Source organism: Pseudophryne corroboree, chromosome 4 (genome assembly GCF_028390025.1).
Source record: "Pseudophryne corroboree isolate aPseCor3 chromosome 4, aPseCor3.hap2, whole genome shotgun sequence".
In the NCBI taxonomy this organism is placed as follows: domain Eukaryota; kingdom Metazoa; phylum Chordata; class Amphibia; order Anura; family Myobatrachidae; genus Pseudophryne; species Pseudophryne corroboree.
The window spans coordinates 449354940-449380103 of NC_086447.1; the positions used below are offsets into that span (position 1 = coordinate 449354940).

Genomic DNA, 25164 nt, shown 5'->3' on the forward strand with positions numbered 1-25164 from the left:
AAAACCCTCAAAAACAGCTTAAATCATAGAATTTGGGGGTCATTTTGATCCCATAGTATTATTAACCTCAATAACCATAATTTACACTCATTTTCAACTATTCTGAACACCTCACACCTCACAATATTATTTTTAGTCCTAAAATTTGCACCGAGGTCGCTGGATAGCTAAGCTAAGTGACACAAGTGGCCGACACAAACACCTGGCCCATCTAGGAGTGGCACTGCAGTGTCAGGCAGGATGGCACTTCAAAAAAATAGTCCCCAAACAGCACATGATGCAAAGAAAAAAAGAGGCGCACCAAGGTCGCTGTGTGACTAAGCTAAGAGACACAAGTTGCCGACACAAACACCTGGCCCATCTAGGAGTGGCACTGCAGTGTCAGACAGGATGGCACTTAAAAAAATTGTCCCCAAACAGCACATGATGCAAAGAAAAATGAAAGAAAAAAGAGGTGCAAGATGGAATTGTCCTTGGGCCCTCCCACCCACCATTATGTTGTATAAACAGGACATGCACACTTTAACAAACCCATCATTTCAGCGACAGGGTCTGCCACACGACTGTGACTGAAATGACTGGTTGGTTTGGGCCCCCACCAAAAAGGAAGCAATCAATCTCTCCTTGCACAAACTGGCTCTACAGAGGCAAGATGTCCACCTCATCATCATCATCCTTCGATTCCTCACCCCTTTCACTGTGTACATCCCCCTCCTCACAGATTATTAATTCATCCCCACTGGAATCCACCATCTCAGATCCCTGTGTACTTTCTGGAGGCAATTGCTGGTGAATGTCTCCACGGAGGAATTGATTATAATTCATTTTGATGAACATAATCTTCTCCACATTTTCTGGAAGTAACCTCGTACGCCGATTGCTGACAAGGTGAGCGGCTGCACTAAACACTTTTTCGGAGTACACACTGGAGGGAGGGCAACTTAGGTAGAATAAAGCCAGTTTGTGCAAGGGCCTCCAAATTGCCTCTTTTTCCTGCCAGTATACGTACGGACTGTCTGACGTGCCTACTTGGATGCGGTCACTCATATAATCCTCCACCATTCTTTCAATGGTGACAGAATCATATGCAGTGACAGTAGACGACATGTCAGTAATCGTTGGCAGGTCCTTCAGTCCGGACCAGATGTCAGCACTCGCTCCAGACTGCTCTGCATCACCGCCAGTGGGTGGGCTCGGAATTCTTAGCCTTTTCATCGCACCACCAGTTGCGGGAGAATGTGAAGGAGGAGCTGTTGACGGGTCACGTTCCGCTTGACTTGACAATTTTCTCACCAGCAGGTCTTTGAACCTCTGCAGACTTGTGTCTGCTGGAGCGATACAACGTAGGTTTTAAATCTAGGATCGAGAACGGTGGCCAAAATGTAGTGCTCTGATATCAACAGATTGACCACCCGTGAATCCTGGTTAAGCGAATTAAGGGCTCCATCCACAAGTCCCACATGCCTAGCGGAATCGCTCTGTCTCTACCTTCTTCTGCAAAAGCCTGATGAGGGGAATGACCTGACTCAGGCTGGCAGTGTCTGAACTGACTTCACGTGTGGCAAGTTCAAAGGGTTGCAGAACCTTGCACAACGTTGAAATCATTCTCCACTGCGCTTGAGTCAGGTGCATTCCCCCTCCTTTGCCTATATCGTGGGCAGATGTATAGGCTTGAATGGCCTTTTGCTGCTCCTCCATCCTCTGAAGCATATAGAGGGTTGAATTCCACCTCGTTACCACCTCTTGCTTCAGATGATGGCAGGGCAGGTTCAGGACTGTTTGCTGGTGCTCCAGTCTTCGGCACGCGGTGGCTGAATGCCAAAAGTGGCCCGCAATTCTTCGGGCCACCGACAGCATCTCTTGCACGCCCCTGTCGTTTTTTAAATAATTCTGCACCACCAAATTCAATGTGCAAAACATGGGACGTGCTGGAATTTGCCCAGATGTAATGCACGCACAATATTGGTGGCGTTGTCCGATGTCACAAATCCCCAGGAGAGTCCAATTGGGGTAAGCCATTCTGCGATGATGTTCCTCAGTTTCCGTAAGAGGTTGTCAGCTATGTGCCTCTTATGGAAAGCGGTGATACAAAGAGTAGCCTGCCTAGGAACGAGTTGGCGTTTGCGAGATGCTGCTACTGGTGCCGCCGCTGCTGTTCTTGCTGCGGGAGGCAATACATCTACCCAGTGGGCTGTCACAGTCATATAGTCCTGAGTCTGCCCTGCTCCACTTGTCCACATGTCCGTGGTTAAGTGGACATTGGGTACAACTGCATTTTTTAGGACACTGGTGACTCTTTTTCTGACGTCTGTGTACATTTTCGGTATCGCCTGCCTAGAGAAATGGAACCTAGATGGTATTTGGTACCGGGGACACAGTACCTCAATCAAGTCTCTAGTTGCCTGTGAATTAACGGTGGATACCGGACACACGTTTCTCACCACCCAGGCTGACAAGACCTGAGTTATCCGCTTTGCAGCAGGATGACTGCTGTGATATTTCATCTTCCTCGCAAAGGACTGTTGGACAGTCAATTGCTTACTGGAAGTAGTACAAGTGGTCTTCCGACTTCCCCTCTGGGATGACGATCGACTCCCAGCAGCAACAACAGCAGCGCCAGCAGCAGTAGGCGTTACACTCAAGGATGCATCGGAGGAATCCCAGGCAGGAGAGGACTCGTCAGACTTGCCAGTGACATGGCCTGCAGGACTATTGGCTTTCCTGTGTAAGGTGGAAATTGACACTGAGGGAGTTGGTGGTGTGGTTTGCAGGAGCTTGGTTACAAGAGGAAGGGATTTAGTGGTCAGTGGACTGCTTCCGCTGTCATCCAAAGTTTTTGAATTGTCACTGACATCTGATGAATGCGGTCCAGGTGATGTATAAGGGAGGATGTTCCTAGGTGGTTAACGTCCTTACCCCTACTTATTACAGCTTGACAAAGGCAACACACGTCTTGACACCTGTTGTCCGCATTTGTGTTGAAATAATTCCACACCGAAGAGGTGATTTTTTTTTGTATTTTGACCAGGCATGTCAATGGCCATATTCGTCCCACGGACAACAGGTGTCTCCCCGGGTGCCTGACTTTAACAAACCACCTCACCATCAGAATCTTCCTTGTCAATCCCCAGCGCCAGCAACACCCATATCCTCATCCTGGTGTACTTCAACAGTGACATCTTCAATTTGACTATCAGGAACTGGACTGCGGGTGCTCCTTCCAGCACTTGCAGGGGGCGTGCAAATGGTGGAAGGTGCAAGCTCTTCCCGTCCAGTGTTGGGAAGGTAAGGCATCGCAACCGACACAATTGGACTCTTCTTGGGGATTTGTGATTTAGAAGAATGCACAGTTCTTTGCTGTGCTTTTGCCAGCTTAAGTCTTTCCATTTTTCTAGCGAGAGGATGAGTGCTTCCATCCTCATGTGAATCTGAACCACTAGCCATGAACATAGGCCAGGGCCTCAGCCGTTCCTTGCCACTCCGTGTCGTAAATGGCATATTGGCAAGTTTACGCTTCTCATCAGACGCTTTCAATTTTGATTTTTGGGTCATTTTACTGAACTTTTGTTTTTTGGATTTTACATGCTCTCTACTATGACATTGGGCATCGGCCTTGGCAGACGACGTTGATGGCATTTCATCGTCTCGGCCATGACTAGTGGCAGCAGCTTCAGCACGAGGTGGAAGTGGATCTTGATCTTTCCCTATTTTAACCTCCACATTTTTGTTCTCCATTTTTTAATGTGTGGAATTATATGCCAGTATCAATAGCAATGGCCTACTACTATATATACTGCGCACAACTGAAATGCACCACAGGTATGGATGGATAGTATACGTGACGACACAGAGGTAGGTAGAGCAGTGGCCTTCCGTACCGTACTGCTATATATACTGGTGGTCACTGTCAGCAAACTGCAAAACTAAAATGCACCACAGGTATAGAATCTAGATGGATAGTATACTTGACGACGCAGAGGTAGGTAGAGCAGTGGCCTTCCGTACCGTACTGCTATATATACTGGTGGTCACTGATCAGCAAAACTCTGCACTGTACTCCTCCTATATAATACAGCTGCTCCCCAGTCCCCACAATTAAGCAATAAGCACAAATATTTGCAGCGACATTAATAAACGGAGAGGACGCCAGCCACGTCCGCTCCCTAACATTTCCAATGCACGAGTGAAAATGGCGGCGACGCGCGGCTCCTTATATAGAATACGAATCTCGCGAGAATCCGACCGCGGGATGACGACGTTCGGGCGCGCTTGGGTTAACCGAGCCATACGGGAAAATTCGAGTATGCCTCGGACCCGTGTAAAATGGGTGAAGTTCGGGGGGGTTCGGTTTCCGAGGAACCGAACCCGCTCATCACTAATATATATATATATATATATATATATATATAACTTCTTGCTGTCTTAAGTGTATTTAATGGAAGTCTCCGTGAATGCCGCACCAACCCGTCTATGTATTGAAATTCCTACATGCGGGCACCCGGTGCGTTATTTGGAGTAATTGGGAGAGCCGGCACCTGTTTAATCATTATATATATATATATATATATATATATATATATATATAGTTTAATTAAAGTCTTCCTGAAGATTTATTACAGGTACAGCAGTATAAACTCCTGAAAAGGTAGACAGAGAAGGCACTGTCTCACCTGCCATAGACTTTTTACTCCAGACCTTTGGCTATAAAAATGATTAGAATAATACAACAAAGATATTTTAAACATATTCTTTATATTTTTCATATATTTCATATAGTCAAAACTCTGGCGCAAATGTTAGTATGACAGGAAAGGCTCTGCCTCACCTGCCTCACCCCACTGCACGCCACTGCGGTTTATACTCTGTTACCCTTGCCAATCCCACACTTTCCTCATATGATGCAAAAATTTATGAATCTCATAGTATCAGATGTCATGCATGCATGAAACCAAGTTCACGCATGCGCAGAAGCACTGCCAAATCAGAATAGAGAGTGGTAAGGATTTGCGGGGACAGCTAATTTCAGGTAAGATGTCTCCGTGCCATAGCAATGTTGAATCGCTATCCGGCCCCCAATAATAAAGATTTTTGGCACCAGGGGAAGTTAATGAGAGGTTTTATGAATAGTAATGCAATAAATTGACAATGTGGGGTTTAATTTTATAATCAGGATGGAGTCAATGATTGTAAATGGGTTCATTATGCATAAAAATGCTGTTATGGTGAGACTGAGGGGGAGATGTAGCAAGCCTCCTAAAGAGGACAAGTGGAAGTGTTGCCCATAGCAACCAATTCAATTATTGTTATTTATATTGTATATTCTAAAAAATTGCTATGGTCTTCTTTACGAGGTTTGATACATCTCCCAATGAGTTAATCATTTTAAGATTAATTAGTGATGAAGGTTATGATATTATACCTCAACTTTTCCTCTTTAGAAGGTAAATTACGTCTCACCCTGAATTACTGTAGTTAATGATTTTGTGGAGGTTAATTAATGACAAGGGTATGATATTACATGGCACTCACAAGGATGCTCTCTGTATAGTATGATGTTCACTAGGTTGCTTTCTGATATTTTTTCACTAGGCTGTTCTCTGTATTGTGCACTGATCACTAGGATGCCCTCTGTCCTCTAAGGCAATATGACTTTTTTTTCCTATTATACTGCTAGGGAAATTGTATTTTAGGTCAGCCTGCTTTTGAGGTCACTTTCATATTTTTTTCCAGGGCAGCTAAAAGTTCACAATCGTCCAGGTGTCGATTAAGATGGAAAACCAGCTCGGGAAATTTATGGAATCCGCCCCTGCAATCACCCCTGATAAGACAAGAGAGTTTTAGATCATGTGCTACTTGCCTGGACTTCACACAAGAGCAACAAATTTGCACAAACATATCTTAGACTGATGCATGCATTAATGTACTGTTTTCATTACCAAATAATGTTCTTAAAGACATTTCAGCATTTCTTGAAAATTCAGAAAAGTTAGTAGAATAAGAGATTACCTGTTTTTGTATGAAACAGAACTCAAAGGCTTTTGTGTAAAACCTTCGTTTAGCCATTTGTCATCCATTGCTTCCTTGACAGTAGGGCGTTTTAGAGGATCCGCCTCCAAAAGGGTATGTATAAAGTGAACTGCGCCTGAAAAGAAAAACGTATGGGAAAGAACAAAATTAATTTAAGAAGTTAAATAGCCATAGTTCTATCTTTTCCACATTGCACATTGTCGTACACATTTCAGGTACTTTGGCCCTCATTCCGAGTTGTTCGCTCGGTATTTTTCATCGCATCGCAGTGAAAATCCGCTTAGTACGCATGCGCAATGTTCGCACTGCGACTGCGCCAAGTAACTTTACTATGAAGAAAGTAATTTTACTCACGGCTTTTTCTTCGCTCCGGCGATCGTAATGTGATTGACAGGAAATGGGTGTTACTGGGCGGAAACACGGCGTTTCAGGGGCGTGTGGCTGAAAACGCTACCGTTTCCGGAAAAAACGCAGGAGTGGCCGGGGAAACGGTGGGAGTGCCTGGGCGAACGCTGGGTGTGTTTGTGACGTCAACCAGGAACGACAAGCACTGAAATGATCGCACAGGCAGAGTAAGTCTGAAGCTACTCTGAAACTGCTAAGTAGTTAGTAATCGCAATATTGCGAATACATCGGTCGCAATTTTAAGAAGCTAAGATTCACTCCCAGTAGGCGGCGGCTTAGCGTGTGTAACTCTGCTAAATTCGCCTTGCGACCGATCAACTCGGAATGAGGGCCCTTGCCTCCTCTTTGAAAAACATTGCTACAAACACCCAGGAACTGATTCAGAATTGGCCTCAATTTACATCTAATTCAACACATAAAGGAGCTGATTCTGATTTGGATGCAGCTGAACCCATGTTTGCATCTATTGGTGGTTGCCATCTGCAACTATATGCAAATGCCACTACAAATCACCATGCGTCTGCATGTGCAAGGACTGAGATGCCCACTATCACCATCCGTAGATGCAGAAATACCAACTGATGTATCGTTATATACACCATCTGTGGCACCATTGAAACTTGAGCCAGCACTATGGCAGGTGCATTTCTTCCGTCCATCTCTGGGCAGTCACTGCACAGGGTGCATATCAGGTAATACATTGGCCATAAATTAATGTGTAAGGGGCACTAACCCAGTGGCCATAAAGTGTAAGGGGCACTACAATTGCGGGCTGAATGTGTATGGGGCACTACTACTGTGGCCATAATGTGTAAGGGATACTACAACTGTGGGCATAATGTGTAAGGGGCACTACAACTGTATGCATAATGTGCATGGAACACTACTACTGTGGGCATAATGTGTAAGGGGCACTACTACGTTGGGCATAATGTGTAAGGGGCACTACAACTGTATGCATAATGTGCATGGAACACTACTACTGTGGGCATAATGTGTAAGGGATACTACAACTGTGGGCATAATGTGTAAGGGGCACTACAACTGTATGCATAATGTGCATGGAACACTACTACTGTGGGCATAATGTGTAAGGGATACTACAACTGTGGGCATAATGTGTAAGGGGCACTACAACTGTATGCATAATGTGCGTTGAACACTACTACTGTGGGCATAATGTGTAAGGGGCACTACTACGTTGGGCATAGTAAGGGGTACTACAACGGAAGTCATACCGTGTATGGGGCGCTACTACTGTGAGCACAATGTGTAAGGGGAACTACTATGGTGAACATAATGTGTAAGGGGCACTACAACTGGGTGTTTTCCATGGGACCATGCCCCCACTCAGGCGTGTGCCTTAGGCATGCACAAAAGTACTTGGGGGGTCGCTGAAGTGTATATACGCTTACAAAAAATGTTGGACTCGGGCCGGCCCTGTACATAGCAGAAAAGCACAGAAAAGCGCACATGGAGCCTGTAACAGCAAATAACTTTTTTAAATTCCATTCTGTTAAATATATCAGCTACCGCTCCCTTCCAAAACAAAGTAGGAATTATACTATTTTATTTTTTTAAATGAGTGTATTGTACACTGTAATCCTGCTATTAGATCGCAGCAGCAGCTATACTATTATATGCAGTACTCGGCGTCCGGTGAATCAGACACAGTTACCACCGCCAATAGTTTACATTTGATAATGATTGTATTTACACCAGCTATATCAGGGTGTGAATAATAGGGTAGACAGTTTCTAGGTCGACAGTGACTAGGTTGACACCTGAAATAGGGTGACACGGTCATTAGGTCATCATAAACAAGGTCGACATGGAAAAAGGTCGACATTAAAACATTTTTTGTGTCATTTTCTTCATAAAGTGACCGGGAACTCCAATTGGTGGTGCACCGTATCCCCCTGCATGGCTCGCTTCGCTCGCCATGATTCGATGAGGTGCCTTGCTCCACTACCTCTGCGCTCGGCACTGGTTACTATTCCCAATCGTAGTCCACGTAGATCAAAAAGTGTGAAAAAGTTCAAAAAATGAAAGAAAAAAAATAACCCCAACTGAAAAACTTACGTCGACCCTTTGTCATGTCGACCTTGTCCATGTCGACCTAGTGACCATTTCTACATATAGACCATGTGGACCTAATGCATGTCAACCAATAATGGTCGATCTAATGAGTGTCGACCTAAGTCCTGTCGACCTAAAGACCAGGGGGGTCATTCCGAGTTGATCGCTCGCTAGCATTTTTAAGCAGCCATGCAAACACATAGTCGCTGCCACGGGGGAGTGTATTTTAGCAGAGCAGGAGTGCGAACGCCTGTGCAGCAGAGTGCCTGCAAACACATTTTGTGCAAAACAAGACCAGCCCTGTAGTTACTTATCCTGTGCGATGATTGCTGCAACGAGTGACATGGTAATGATGTCAGATACCCGCCCAGCAAAAGCCCGGCCATGCCCGCGTTTTTCCAAACACTCCCAGTTGACACCCATAAACGCCCTCTTCCTGTCAATCTCCTTGCGTTCGGCTGTGCGATTGGAATCGTCGCTAGAACCTGTGCAAAACCACAAAGGACTTCGTACCCGTATGATGCGCATGCGCATTGCGGTGCATATGCATGCGCAGATTAGCCATTTTTTCCAATTATCGCTATGCAGCGAACAATGGCAGCTAGCGATCAACTCGGAATGACCCCCCCAGATTCCCTACATAAAGGGTATCTGCCTAAATAAGCGTATGCAATCCTTGTCTATCTGCTTAGATTTAAAAGATAAATAGTAGTTTTCATTATAATACCTGCAGATGTTTCAGGTGGAATTAGGCTGATGTCTCCACTTAACATTTTTTGGAGAAGATGTTTAATATTAAATGGTTCCACTGTAAAGGGAAGGGTTCCTGTCAGCATTGCAAACATGCTCACTCCTCTGAAACAGAATCATGGGAAATGATCATGATACATATAATAGGCACTATACTGAGTACTTTATACACTGCACCAAATAAAACTTACATGAACATTGTGACTCTGGAAAGGTAAGTAATTAAACATGGGTGCAGTCTGTGCAGTAGGTGCCCCTGGACCAAGGGACCTGTGTGCACCGCACACACTGCACCCATTATAGGGCCTAATTCAGATCTGATCGCAGCAGCAAAATCTTTCTCTAATGGGCAAAACCATGTGCACTGCAGGAGGGGCAGACATAACATGTGCAGAGGGAGTTAGATTCAATGCTTTATTTTTACACTGCAATTTAGATTTCAGTCTGAACACACCCCACCCAAATCTAACTCTCTTTGCACATGTTACATCTTCACCCCCCCCCCCCCCCCCATCCTGCAGTGCACATGGTTTTGCCCATTAGAGAAAGATTTTGAATTACAGTATGCCCTTGGATACGCCAGTGGTTCTGTGATAAACTTGAACAGCATTCAGATTGTAACCTACTGCTCTCTCCTCTGCTGTTACAGCCTTGCCTGCTGTCATTAATGCTTTTTTTATTAAATACTCTTTTATTTCTACCAATTAAGTAAAGTCACCTTTGTCTATAATACAAAAGGGAAAAAAGATAATGTATAAATATGCTCTAAACTAATACATTGTACATACAGATGTAAATAATACTGTACATATAGAATGGATTTCCACCACTGTCAGGGCTGTCTTAACTGGGCAAAGCAATGCACTTGGGCCCATACCCAGCCATTAACGGGAATACTTTGAAAAATGTATCTCATAATTTACCACTCCAGCGATCCCACGCCGTCACATACTTCCTTACAGTAAATGGCTGTCAGCACTCTGATTGGTGGATAGCTTTATTGGTGGATAGCTTCACCAATCAGTATGCTGACATTCATTCACTGTCTGGCTGCAGGCTGGGAGGCAGGTAGGGATTGCTGCACTCTGATTGGCGGATAGCTCCAACAATCAGCACGCTGAGCACAGACAGTTCCAATACTCGAAGGCTCGTAGAATCGTGGGGTCCTGGGAAGCTGCCCAGTGTGCCCATTCGTTAAGATGGCCCTGCCACTGACTATCAATAAACCAAGAGTTTCCCTGCTGTTTTGAAAAACAAGCCTACACAGAGAACTAATTGTTGAAACATCAGCGTGTTTACTACAACAACTACACCATTATGCTTCAGTACAACCAGTTACATACTTACATAGACCAGACATCTACTTTTGGACCATATTTTTTATTTGCTAAAAGTTCTGGTGCAGCATAAGCTGGACTGCCACACTGTGTCTTCAGCAACTCTGGGGAAAGGCCATGAGACTTCATTGTGTTGCTTAGCCCAAAATCTGTTTTAAATTAATAAAGCAAATGAATATTCCTTAATGCCAATTCATTATAAAAGCCTACTGTAAACATTACATATGAATAGGATTTCTCAGCAACCTCTATCTCACATTTCAACCAGCTGCACATTGTACAGTACGTTACAAAGAAATGTAAACAAATGTATTTGCTGGATACCCTGCAAAGTAATGTACCGTATATACTTGAGTATAAGCCGAGTTTTTCAGCACATTTTTTGTGCTGAAAAAGCCCCCCCCCCCCCCCCCCCCCCCCCCCCCCCCCCCCCCCCTCGGCTTATACTCGAGTGATGCTCCAGGACTGCAATTAAAAGTACCTGTTTGAGGTGGGCGGCGGCAGCAGTGTGAGATATCCCCGGGGTACGCTGCCCTGTCTGACTCCACTGCGCTGGTGACCTGCTCTGCTCTGTATGCTTCCGGGTGAACGGCGCCCGCAAATCCCCCCCCCCCCCCCCGCCACCGTGGACCGTGCGCCAGAGCAGTTAGCGGCGAGGGGTGCTGATGAGAAGCCGAGATGCCCTCACTAGTTGCAACGCGCACATCCTGACAATGGGGTCACTGTTATCCAGAGCAGCATAACTGCTGGGTGCCGCAGCTTCTAATGAATGTGCTTCCACTATAGTGGAAGCCTGGGGTCTCAGCTGAATGTATAAAAGTAAAGTAAAGTAAAAAAAAAGAAGAAGAACATAATAAAGTGCATAAAATACTAGATGTAAATAACCCTCAGCTGCAGCAGCTCCATTACATACACTGTTTGCAGAGTAAAGGTCCTAGGGTGGGAAATGCTGTCCATACACGCTAAGCATAATCGCCCAGTGTGTATGGACAGCATTTCCCACCCTAGGCTTATACTCGAGTCAATAAGTTTTCCCAGGTTTCTGTGGTAAAATTAGGCGCCTCGGCTTATATTCGGGTCGACTTATACTCAATACGGTACATGTTTCTATAAACATATTTAAAAAAAATTTCAATTACATTTTTATTTATCATTTTATGGCAATTACAGTCATTTCTTAATGAGATTATATTACAGGTATATTGCATAAATAGTTTTAGCCATTGTATATTAAACATACTCAAGGTTCTTCTACAACAGGGGTGGGGAACCTGCGGCCCTCCAGCTGTTGTTGAACTACACATCCCAGCATGCACTGCAACTATTTTAGCATGGCTAAATAACAAAACTGTAGCAGGGCATGCTGGGATGTGTAGTTCCACAACAGCTGGAGGGCCAAAGGTTCCCCACCCCACTCTACTGTTTGTATATTTACTTACAGGATTACTGCAAGTACATATACAGGATTACAAGTGCAATGTAAATTTGAAATACAGGACATCATTGTAGAAATAGTTGTAAAATACTGTAGAAAATGAGGGTTGTGTTTGTGTTTTAGTGCAATTTAGGGAATTGGAGAGAAAAGGACTTCTATGAAAACTGCTGCAAAGAAAATGAATGGGTGATCTCTACAGAGGCCAATCAGATAATAATAATTTTTTCTACTGCAGTCTGAAAATCTTTATATAATAAGACTTAGAAAGGCTCTTGGCTTTGCAAGAATGTGAGTTTGATGGAAAGGATCCAGGAATGGCTCAAGCCGATTATGGGAGCTGCTTGTTGTGTCCTGAATTTGCTTTATGAAATGTGAGGTTTATGTATTATTCCTTTCCACCAGTTCGCGTAAATGTTTTAAGTAGGGCTGTGCAGTTGAAGACAGTTTGGGTGGATTGCATTAATGCATATACAGGCAACTATGATAAATTTTAGCTATTTAAAACTCGTTGCGTATGATAAATGGTGCTCCAGCCAATCAGCCTCTAATTGTCATGTGTTCAAAAAATGACAGTTGGGAGCTGATTGGCTGTAGCACCATTTATGATACGCAAACAATTTTAAATAGCTAAAACTCATTGATAAATGGGCCCTATTATTCTAATATGCTCCTGCAGATCAGTCTCATGTTTCTCTAAACACATGAGCAGGAGGAGACATGCAATAAAGTGTTGAAACCAAGAAAGAAAAATCAAATACCAGCAAGGGGTTGTTCTCTGGTACAAAATTGTAGAGCCAATCTAAAAAAAACCCACACCCGTGCACAAAGCCGGCTAGGTAACAAATTAATGGGTTTCCCAAAAGAAAAACAGGAAAATAACAGAAATGCAAATAGATATTAAATGTACCTTGGGTGCAAAGTGTGGCAAACGATAATGAGCTTAGGCATGAATAAAAATATATATCATTTATTCACAAACAGAGCATAAAAACAAATATGAACAAATATAAAAATACATAAATTATGGCTCAAAGGACATAATAATAAATTGTTCCTCATATGGTTATTAAAATTGCATATAAGGCATGCACCAAATATGTTTTTAAAATATTTTTAAAAAAATCCATGTAATACTTTACATAGTCAAAATGAATATCCTACCAAACTGGAAATGTTGGAGCTGCAGGTGATTGCAGAGTATGGCCCGGACCATGTTCTGCATAGGCTCCAAAGCTTGTCCAGAGTGGATTACAGAAAACCTCCAGGTACTGGAAATTTCCAGTTTGGCAGGATATTCATTTTGACTATATAAAGTATTACATGGATTTTTTGAAAAACATTTTAAAACATATTTTGTGCATGCCTTATATGCACATTTCACATTTCACCACCTTCTGAGGAACCATTTATTGTTATGTCCTTTGTGCCATAATGAATGCATTTTTATATCTGTTCATATTTGTTTTTAAGGGGTTGTAGAATGTTTGGAGTACCATAAAGTTCTGGTGAAAACACATGGTAAAGCTATACCTGCTGGGTGAAGGGACATTGAGGTGTGCATGGCCTGATCTGTAAGTGTGACTAACACATTGAGGTCAGTCCAATTATGCGCAAGTTGCTGTTGCTGCAGAGTTTCAATGTCGGCAATGGCACCACATCTTGCAACCCCTCACAAAACTCACACCAAATTGGATTGACTCCCTAAATATCATGATATCATGATACTAAAGGGCCGTACAGACGGGAGATGTGGAGGAAGATGTGTGCTGAGTGAATCGCTTAGCACACATCTCTCTTCCCGCTCAGCACAGCGCGATGTGTGCTGAGCAAGGAGGGGGACACGGAGGGCCGCTCATTTCAACCAGCAGTGAAATGAGAGACCTGCTAGATTGTGCCTGCATGCAGGCCAATCTAGCCCCCGCGATAGCGACGTGCGGGACCGCGCATCGCTGTCGCCGGCACCCCTACACACGGAGCGATGTGATCTAGTCAGATTGCTTAGAAATTAACTGAATGTCACTCCGTGTGTACCCCCCTTAATATCATGAAACACTATGGCAATAGAACTTGCACTCTTCATACATAATTGGATTGACCTCTGATAATGTTGGTAGTGGTACAGGGAGTATGTCATAAATAAGCAGTACTAATAAATAATGTTGGTACAAAAGGGGTGAGGATTAGTATTGTGCATTAGTTACTGGAAACATTATAACTCAGTGAAACCATGTAAGCATGGTTAGTTTGTTCTCTGTTTGAAGAACAATAAAGTTCTGTTTATAACAAGAAAAAAACAAAGCCGTAGCCTTTAACCAGTTACTGGGCACGGTAGCATGGAATGGGACCACAGCCAGATGCAATTTCACTGACATGATCGCATCGTGGGGGTCATTCAGGTGCGGATGCAAAGCATATTGACCAATGTTTTCACACTGCACATGCGTAAGAGCCACTGTGCGCATGCGCAGTGAGTGATTGCAGTCGCACCTATATTTTGGTCGTTAGTGAGTAACAGGAAGTCAGTGTTTGGGAGTAGTCAGCAAATGCAGGTGTGGCATGGCGGACGGCGTTTCCTGGGTGTGCATACATTATTAGCTGTGATCACACTTGTTACTGGAGAGGCCTGTGCATCCCGGGAGTTCAGCTCAGCCTGCTGGTCTTCAGAGGTACTCAGGCTCTGCATGGTGACCTGATGTGCGACAATGTAAGCAATGTTTCTGCAATCAGGCAGCGCCATACGCAAATGATTTGATTGCAGTGGACGTGCTTTTGAATGGATTAGCTTCTGTCCATATTAGCATATAATTGCAATTGCATACGGCAAATCACTGCAACAGCAGTAGGAAGAACAACCACCCCTGAAAGACTCTTCCCATGTGACAGTGCTGTCCACATCCAACTGTACAATAGGAACTCTGTGCTGCAAAATGGATGTCCTACTCCTGCTCCAGCCCCCTGGCAGAGATGCAGCGATCTGTGACCACCAACATTACTGTAGAAATCGCTCTCCAGAATGCCATGTGAATGGCACTCTGAGGTGCACACATTGGAATCAAAAGCGTGAGGAGGGGAACTTCATTACCACGGAGCACTGGGGGTCATTCCGAGTTGTTCGCTCTGTAAATTTATTCGCATCGCAGCGATTTTCCGCTTAGTGCGCATGCGCAATGTTCGCACTGCGACTGCGCCAAGTAAATTTGCTATGTAGTTAGGAATTTTACTCACGGTTTTTTCCTCGTTCTGGTGATCATAATGTGATTGACAGGAAGTGGGTGTTTCTGGGCGGAAACTGGCCGTTTTATGGGTGTGTGTGAAAAAACGCTGCCGTTTCTGGGAAAAACGCGGGAGTGGCTGGAGAAACAGAGGAGTGTCTGGGCAAAAGCTGGGTGTGTTTGTGACGTCAAACCAGGAACGACAAGCACTGAACTGATCGCAGATGCCGAGTAAGTCTCGAGTAACTCAGAAACTGCACAGAGATGTCTTATCGCAATATTGCGAATCTTTCGTCCGCAATTTTAATAAGCTAAGATTCACTCCCAGTAGGCGGCGGCTTAGCGTGTGCAAAGCTGCTAAAAGCAGCTTGCGAGCGAACAACTCGGAATGACCCCCACTGTCTGGCTGATTTCTGTATGTGCAGAGATCAGCTGCTGCAGGGTGGATTGATGGATAGGCTCTCCTAAACCACACCCCGTTGATCCCTGCAGGGCTGCCATCAGAAATTGTGGGGTTCGGGACTGACAAAATAGGCAGGGCCCCCTACCACACACATGCGTGCACACACACACACATACTGTATGCATTCAAAAAAGAAATGAAAATCACCAAACATAGACAAACTGGTGTGGCTCTAAAATGAACTGCATGATTGTGACTGTCTATTACACAGTTATTTAGACATTCAGGAAATATACATAAAAAAGTCAGCATAAATGATACTAAAATAAAAAGGGTCGGATACAGAAGATAGACATTAAAAAGACAGACAGCCATTAGGTCTGGTCCCGCGGACAGTTTTCAGTTGATACTCTGTAGCCAGCAGTACAGCCACAGTAGTGGCAACAATGTAATATTCAGCTGAATATAATTACAACACGTAGCCTACAGACAAAGGAGTAATTGAGATCTGATAGCTGGGTTGCATTTTTTGCTGTCCGACGTTCAGATAGTCGCCACCTACAGGGGGAGTGTATTTTCGCTGTGCAAGTGTGCGATCCTATGTGTACGCCGAACTGCTAAAATTCTGTGTGTGCAGTCTCTGCGCAGCCCAGGACTTACTCTTCCCTGCGATTCAATCAGGCTAAGCTGACGTCACACACCCTCCCTGAAAACGCTTGGGCACGCCTGCGTTTTCCCGAACACGCCCAGTCAACGCTCAGTTGCCACCCATAGACGGCCTCTTCCTGTCAATCACCTTCCGAACGCCCATGCGATCGGATTTTTCGTACCATCCCGTTGCTGACCGGCACTTCTGCTTACCCCTCCAGCAACATACACCCACACCCCTGCTTACCCCTCCATTGCTGGACACACACACACACACACACACACACACACACACACACACACACACACACACACACACACACATTTGTGCTTACCCCTCCATCATCGGACACACACACGCATTGGCAGTAGCAGCAGACTGTAGGCAGCGCGGTGAGCAGCAGGTCTGGTAGTGCGCAGCGGCAGTCAGTAGGCGTGCACAGGTCTGGGGCCTTCTTTCTCTGTGCACTCGCAGTAGTAGGCAGGTGGCTGGTCTGGGCCCCTCCTTCTATTCGCTGCACTGGCACTCGCAGAGGCGGGCGGGAGGCAGATGGCAGGTCCGGGGGCCCTGGCTCCTCTTTGCTGCACTGGCACTCGCAGCAGTGGCCAGGAGGCAGGCTTAGACTAAGGGGTTCTTTCACCATGGGAGTAGTGGTGCTGGTAGGTGGTAGTGGACTGGGCACTACTCTCATGCAGTAGCAGCGGCAGGCGGGTGTAGTATACGTGCCTCATTCAACTGGTGGCAGTAGCAGCCGGCTGGGCAATAGGAGCTGACCGGGCCCTCCCTCTCTGTCAATGTGCCCAGGCCCAGGACTGAAGTACCCACAAACCCCCCTTGTTGGCGGCCCAGCCTGCAGGATGGTATAGGTGAGAGGGCACATTGGGTAATTTCACAGGGAGGTGATGGATCAGCGGTGCAAGTGGACTGGTACGGGTGGGTACGGCGTACCCTTAAGAATTTAGCCATGGGTACACTACCCACCGCCGCCGGGCTGCCGCTCCCTCCCTCCCTCCGCTACTGCTCACTGCGCCACTGCTGCTTGAGGGGAGGAGAGCACAGCATGTACCTCTCCTGCCCCTCAGTGTCTACCTTCAATTTGGTGCCAGCCCGTGAGCCAATCAGAGCTTGCGGACTGGCAGCCAAGGCTCCTGATTGCAAGCTTTGATTGGCTCACGGATCAGCGCCTAATTGAAGGTAGACACCCGCACTGCCGCCGGAGACTGAGGGGCAGGAGAGGCGCACGCTGCACTCTTCTCCCCTTACACACAGGAAAGCAGCAGCACAGTAAGAAGCAGAAGAAGGGAGGGCACTGTGAGGACATGTGTACCTGGCACTGGGGGCATCTCTGTATCTGGCACTGGGAGCATATCTGGCACTGGGGGCATCTCTGTATCTGGCACTGGGGACATATCTGGCACTGAGGGGACATGTGTATCTGGCACTGGGGGCATTCCCGTATCTGGCACTGGGGCATATCTGGCACTGTGGGGGCATTTCTGTATCTGGCACCGGGGGCACATCTGGCACTGAGGGGACATGTGTATCTGGCACTGGGGGCATTTCTGTATCTGGCACTGGGGCATATCTGGCACTGTGGGGGCATTTCTGTATCTGGCACTGGGGGCATATCTGGCACTGGGGGGACATGTGTATCTGGCACTGGGGGCATTTCTGTATCTGGCACTGGGGGCATATCTGGCACTGGGGTCATCTCTGTATCTGGCACTGGGGGCATATCTGGCACTGTGGGGGCATTTCTGTATCTGGCACTGGGGGGGGGGGCAATATATATCTGACACAGTGGTGGCATTTGTGTATCTGGAACTGTGAGGCAATGTATATCTGGCACTCTGGGGGGCATTTGTGTATCTGGCACTGTGGGGCAATGTGTATCTGGCACTGTCAGGCAATGTATATCTGGCACTCTGGGGGCATTTGTGTATCTGGCACTGTGGGGCAATGTGTATCTGGCACTGTGGGGCAATGTGTATTTGGCACTGTGGGGCAATGTATATCTGGCACTGTGGGGCAATGTGTATCTGGCACTGTGGGGCAATGTATATCTGGCACTGTCAGGCAATGTATATCTGGCACTGTGGGGCAAGGTATATCTGGCACTGTGGGGCAATGTGTATCTGGCACTGTGGGGCAATGTGTATTTAGCACTGTGGGGCAATGTGTATTGGCACTGTGGGGCAATGTGTATCTGGCACTGTGGGGCAATGTGTATCTGGCACTGTGGGGCAATGTGTATCTGGCACTGTGGGGCAATGTGTATCTGGCACTGTGGGGCAACGTATATCTAGCACTGTGGGGCAACGTATATCTGGCACTGTGGGGCAACATGTATCTGGCACTATTGCAGTCATATGTGTATCTGCCCTCCCCCCCCCCCATATGTATCACACCCATTTTTTTGCGCGTGCGCCACACAGTACCTGTAAGACATTTTTTCTGCTTGCACCACTGGTGATGGTATAGCCCCACATAATAATTACTGAAGGGAGGGGATGATGTAGATCGATCGGATGGATCCTTATGGACACTGGTGGTTGGTGGAATTCTGCAAATGGGGATCTATTGCCCCTGGGAGATCTATTAACACTCTGGAAGGGGGGGGGGGGGGGGGGAGGTACAATCACAATTGGAGCCTAGGGAGATGGGAGTGTGTATGAGACATACACTTAAATATATATTTAAAAATACATTATACATTTAATGAAATAGCAAAACCCAACAATTTCTGAGCGGTTTTGGGGGGAAAACATTAGCCAGTTAAATGGTTTATAAAATAAATATATTTTATGTTCAATTAATCGAAGTATCCTGAGGATTTACGCTGTGGTGATAGATATGACTTGTGCTACAATTTTACTACAGTAAATGTATTACTAGCTAATCTATACCTTGCTATACATTTGCTACCTATGAAGGAGTTAGAGGGGGTAATTCCAAGTTGATCGCAGCAGGAATTTTTTTAGCAGTTGGGCAAAACCATGTGCACTGCAGGGGAGGCAGATATAACATGTGCAGAGAGAGTTAGATTTGGGTGTGGTGAGTTCAATCTGCAATCTAAATTGCAGTGTAAAAATAAAGCAGCCAATATTTACCCTGCACAGAAACAAAATAACCCACCCAGATCTAACTCTCTCTGCACATGTTATATCTGCCTCCCCTGCAGTGCACATGGTTTTGCCCAACTGCTAAAAAATTTCCTGCTGCGATCAACTTGGAATTACCCCCAGAGTGTAGTAAAATAAGGGAGTCAGAGGGGAAAGTGTGGCATACCAAATCCGCAGCTCTGGTTTTAAATGTGTGTTAATGTTTAAATATATTTATTAAATGTTACTTTATTAACACAAGATGACAGGTTTAATATTTCAGTATTTGGTTATCTGATATTGCAGTACAGGGAGTGTATGGCATGCTTTGTTCCTATGAAACTAAAACTGCTGTCATCTGACATCCTGACATAAGGGAGGAAATTTACCAAGAATTGTGTCTGGCTGCAATCCCTTATCTATCCTTATCGTCAAGACGTTAACCGCATGAAATCATGAAATCACTAAGAATCATGCGGAGCTGAGTCACAGTGTCCGATGGCGATAGTAATCGTGTTGTTCATGCTTGGAGGTGTAAATGTAGCTGTGAAAAAAGCAGTGTCTACTATAAAGCCTGCACAGACCAGTGCAGGCTTTTGTGTTTTAAGTGAATAAAATGGTTTATTTTACATAAAAACGGCATAGGGACAACCAGCACCGGGCTGTGTGAGCCGGCCCTGGTTCAGGAAAAATGGGGGGGGGGGGGGGCGGGGGGGGGGGGGGGGGGCTGTATTTCAGTGAATCAGCACCGGGCTCTTGAGCCAATCCTGGTGCTGGAAATATATGGTGAGAGAAATGTGTAGGGGTCCCCCATATTTCCAGAACCAGCACCAGGCTCTTACTAGCAGGGAAGGAGAGGGGGTCGGTCACAGTCAGGGGACACATTTGATGGGATCCTTCGATCACAGCATTCATCAACCCCAACTAATCACCCCAGCCTTGGAATAGCTGAGAAAGTGGAGACCCCCCAATAGAGGGGTCCCCCCTCCTGAGGATTTCACAGGGCTAGGGTGAAGCTTAGGGCTTTCCCTGGAACCCCTGGGCGGTGGGTGCCAAGTTGATAGCTTTGAATGTATAAAAGTAGAAAAAATATTGTCCTTTACAGAGGGCTACCGGTCCCAGCAAGCCTGCCCTGCATGCTGGTACTTGGATTACCACAAGTACTAGTATGTGGGGCATAAAGGGTCTGCTGGTACCTATAGTCCTCCTGTAAAATAAAATGTAAAAATAACAACAGTACATACGCACTCACACTCATATATACTCACCTTGTCCCTGGTGTGGTCAGACCTCCAGTAGAATCCTGCTACATGGATAGGGGGGAAAAAATACATACTCATCTGCCCTTGCACGGGTTGGTCCTTTTCTCCGTTATTATCAAGGGGTTAAAAAAAAACATTTATACAGCGCATCTCATGCAAGAGGCAGAACCCATGTGAGTTCTGTCCCTACAAAGCTGCCAGCCAATCAGCGGCCACTGCTATGGGAACAGGCTGCTGATCAGCTGAGACTGGCCTGACTGTCAATCAACAGTCAGGTTGCTGTTGACAGTCAGGCCACTCACAGCCATGTACATAAAGCATAGCTTGTGTCCAACATGGATCGGGTGCTTAATTTTTTAACCCCCTGGATGCCTACATTGAAGAAGAGAAGGGTAGGTGTGTATGTATATATTTTTTCCCCCACACGTGTAGCAGGATTCTACTGGAGAAGTGAACTGACCATACCAGGAACAAGGTTAGTATATGTGAGTGTATGTAGTAAAGGTTTACTGTCTACGATGTGTGTGTGTCTTGTGGTTATTTTAATATTTATTTTGTCGGGGGCTTATAAGTAACAGTGGGCCCGTAATATCCCACATGTGGTTCTCCAAGTACCAGCATGTGGGGTAAGCTTTCTACTTTTATTCCTACTTTGTATTATTTTTACTTTTTACACTTTTTAAAGCTATTAATTTGGCATCCACCTCCCAGTGGTGCAGGATATAGCCAAGGCTTGGGTGACTTGTTGGGGGGAGGATGAATGCATTGGCTGGGGGACCCCATCCGTTGTGTCCACCTGGTTGTGGCATTACCTCCCCACTAGTATGAGCCTGATGCTGGTCCTAGAAATATGGGAGAACCCTACACATTTTTTCCACCTTATTTTCAGCACCGGGACTGGCTCAAGAGCCCGGTGCTGGTTTATTGAAATATGTGGGACCACCTCACCATTTTATTTTATTATTATCATCCTTTATTTATATGGCGCCTCAAGGGTTCCGCAGCGTCCATTTTCCTCCCAAATTTCCTGAACCAGGGCTGGTTCACATAGCCCGGTGCTGATTGTGCTTTTGAGGGGACCCCGGGACTTTTTTAATAAAATTAACCCTTTAATTCACTTAAAACACAAAGGACTGCACGGATCTCACTGATCCGTGCAGACTTCACATGAAATAGGATTTTTCTTTTTAAGTGTATAGGTTTAGTAATTTTGTGTTACGATTTTGGTGCTGGTTCCCAAACAGGAATCTTAGTAAATATGTGATTTGCAGTGATGTCAATGTTAATTGAATGATGTTTGGTCCGATGGAGGGATGCTGTGATTTGTTTTGCGAATTACTGTTCTACATACGACTTCCATGCGATTTTGCCCTTATTAAATCTCCGACTTACAAAATTGGGGGGTTATCACTGAAAAACTGCTAATAGGAAAAAACTTGACCCACTAGCGTATCTATAATGGGTGCAGTGTGTGCAGTGCACACGAGCCCCTGAGTCCAGAGGGGGCCACACTGCACACACTGCTCCCATTTTTTCTATACTTACCTTTTTGGCATCCATCAGTGAGGTGCGTGGGCCCCCTCCTCTCCCGTAGCCATCACTGCCGTTGCTAGCGCACTGAGCGCTAGAGACTCTGACACAGTGCCAGAGTCTACAGCGCATGCGCAGGACTCCGGAAAAATGGCACAGTGACCATTTTTCAGAGTCCTGCGCATGCGCTGTAGACTCTGGCACTGTGCCAGAATCTCAGCACGGACAGCGGCGGTGACGGCTACAGGAGAGGAGGGGGCTCACACACGGAGTCTGCACACGGGTCCCCTCCTCTCTAGAAACACTGCTGACTCGACCTTAGTAAATTTCCCCCAAGGTGTGTAATAATAACTTATTGAACAAAATCACTGTATAAGGATAATGTGGTCTGATTCAATATTATAATTTACTTACGAATCACCTATAAAGCAATATTTAAGACAATACTGTAGCTAGAATTTAAAGATCCTAAAATATGATCAAAACTAATCGTAAAAAGTATTATGTAAAGTTTACTTACCAACAATTTTAATGTTGTCATTTTCATCCAGTAGAAAATTTTCAATTTTCAGGTCCCTACATGAGACAAAAAAATATTTGCATGCAATGCATTCAGTAAAGCCCTGTACACACTGGGCGTTAACACTGGACGATATGAATGATAACGATCTTTTTTGACTGATCTATCGTTCATATCATCCAGTGTGCATGCCTGAGCGATGAACGATGCGCACACCCACGGGTCATCTATGGTCCATCGAATATGCAGCTCAATTTTGACTACATCGTTAAGCTGCAAGTTCGGTGAATGCGGGGGATGACATCACTGAATGATATCGTTCATTGAAATTGTTCAGTGTGTGTGATACCGTTCAACGATATAGCATTCATTACACATTAGGCATAGTCATCCAGTGAGTACAGGGGCTTAACTATACTATAGTGAAAACACAGAATAAGGGAACAGTCTTCACAGATTCCTCTGTGGATGTTATATGTTTTTAACATGACAACAAAGAAAGGGTATCCGGTTGATAGATAGACAGTGTCTAGTTACACAGTCAATAGATAGACACCACATGTTAGAGAGACATTAGGTTGACAGGGTCAAAAGGTTGACAGGGCTGAAAGGTCGACATGAAAAAGGTAGACAGTACAAAAGGTCAACAGGGTCAAAAGGTCGACATGAAATGGTCGACATAAAAAAGATAGACACATTTTACAAATTTTTTTTACATGTATTTGGACTATTTCATACCTTATCTATCCATGTCGGCATAGAGTTGGTTATAAACCTTGTGGTGAGAGCAGCAAGCCACCAAACCGAAGCGTGGCAAGCGAAGCGAGCCCCGCGAGGGTATGCCTTTCTACAATTGAGGGTCTCAGATGACAAAACTATCCACATAAACCACAAAAATGCAAAAAACATGGTGTCTACCTTTTTTTTGTGTCGACCATTTTCATGTCAACCTTTTGACCGTCGACCTTTTGTACTGTCTACCTTTTTCATATTGACCTTTTAACCCTGTCAACCTAATGTCTGTCTAACATGTGATGTCTATATATTGACTGTCTAACTAGACACTGTCTATCTATTAACCCACACCCCAAATAAAGTGCTACATTGTCTCAAAGAGCTTTTGCAAAAAAAAAAAACCAGGAAATGCATCATCCTTTCTGGTTCAAATGTATTGTGTTTAGCTTTAAAAGATGTTAAGATGTAGGGTTTTATTTACTAACATGCTTTCACAAATCAGCCATGTTCTGAGTTTTTTAGTGGAGTCTTGTTGCTGATATCTGTGGATATCAGAAGGTTTGTAAAAGCGCAATTAGTAAAAAAAAGTCATTATTGCTCCGGTGAAATTGTATCTGAAATTCAGTTATCCCACAAAAATGTAAAAATGGTGTAATGTATACAAATGATCAATGGACAACCCTTAAATCCCTCTCTCCACACAAAATTCACAAGAATAATAAGTACCCTGTACAAAATATATAGTGATATGTGTCATTTTACATTGATTGGGAACATAGAAATATGCCATGGCAAGTAGAAACAAAAAAATCATAAGCTATGAAAAATTTTATTTCTCTGACGTCCTAGTGGATGCTGGGAACTCCGTAAGGACCATGGGGAATAGACGGGCTCCGCAGGAGACTGGGCACTCTAAAAGAAAGATTAGGTACTATCTGGTGTGCACTGGCTCCTCCCTCTATGCCCCTCCTCCAGACCTCAGTTAGAATCTGTGCCCGGCCAGAGCTGGGTGCTCCTAGTGGGCTCTCCTGAGCTTGCTAGAAAAGAAAGTATTTGTTAGGTTTTTTATTTTCAGTGAGATCTGCTGGCAACAGACTCACTGCTACGCACCATTAGCTCCAGAGGGTTCGAACACAGGGCCTGACCTCGATCGTCCGTTCCCGGAGCCACGCCGCCGTCCCCCTTGCAGAGCCAGAAGACAGAAGAGAAGCGATGAAATCGGCGGCAGAAGACTCCTGTCTTCATTAAGGTAGCGCACAGCACTGCAGCTGTGCGCCATTGCTCCCACAGCACACCACACACTCCGGTCACTGTAGGGTGCAGGGCGCTGGGGGGGGGGGGGGGGGGCGCCCTGGGCAGCAATTATAATACCTTTTGGCATAAAATACACATAATACAGTCAGTTAACTGTATATGTGTAAAAAAAAACGCCATTAAGTTACAGAAAACGCGGGACAGAAGCCCGCCGCTGAGGGGGCGGGGCCTTCTTCCTCAGCACACCAGCGCCATTTTCCCTTTACAGCTCCGCTGGAAGCAGCTCCCCAGGCTCTCCCCTGCAGTATCCTGATACAAGAAGGGTAAAAAAGAGAGGGGGGGCACATAAATTTAGGCGCAAATAAGATATTTAGGCAGCTATTGGGTAAATCACTTTTTATAGTGTGAATCCCTGTGTTATATAGCGCTGTGGTGTGTGCTGGCATACTCTCTCTCTGTCTCCCC

The 25164-nt window shown here is 45.3% G+C and overlaps 1 protein-coding gene across 1 annotated transcript in view; it reads right to left on the reverse strand.

Moving 5' to 3' along the window:
- LOC134910929 (uncharacterized) overlaps positions 1 to 25164 on the reverse strand; it is a 56361-nt gene that overhangs the window by 25352 nt on the left and 5845 nt on the right. The window contains exons 2-5 of the mRNA XM_063919320.1: positions 22711 to 22766; positions 10609 to 10747; positions 9239 to 9366; positions 6007 to 6142 (exon numbers count right to left, since the gene is read on the reverse strand). Coding sequence (XP_063775390.1) covers positions 6007 to 6142; positions 9239 to 9366; positions 10609 to 10747; positions 22711 to 22766 — 459 coding nt within the window. The remainder of the gene's footprint in view (positions 1 to 6006; positions 6143 to 9238; positions 9367 to 10608; positions 10748 to 22710; positions 22767 to 25164) is intronic.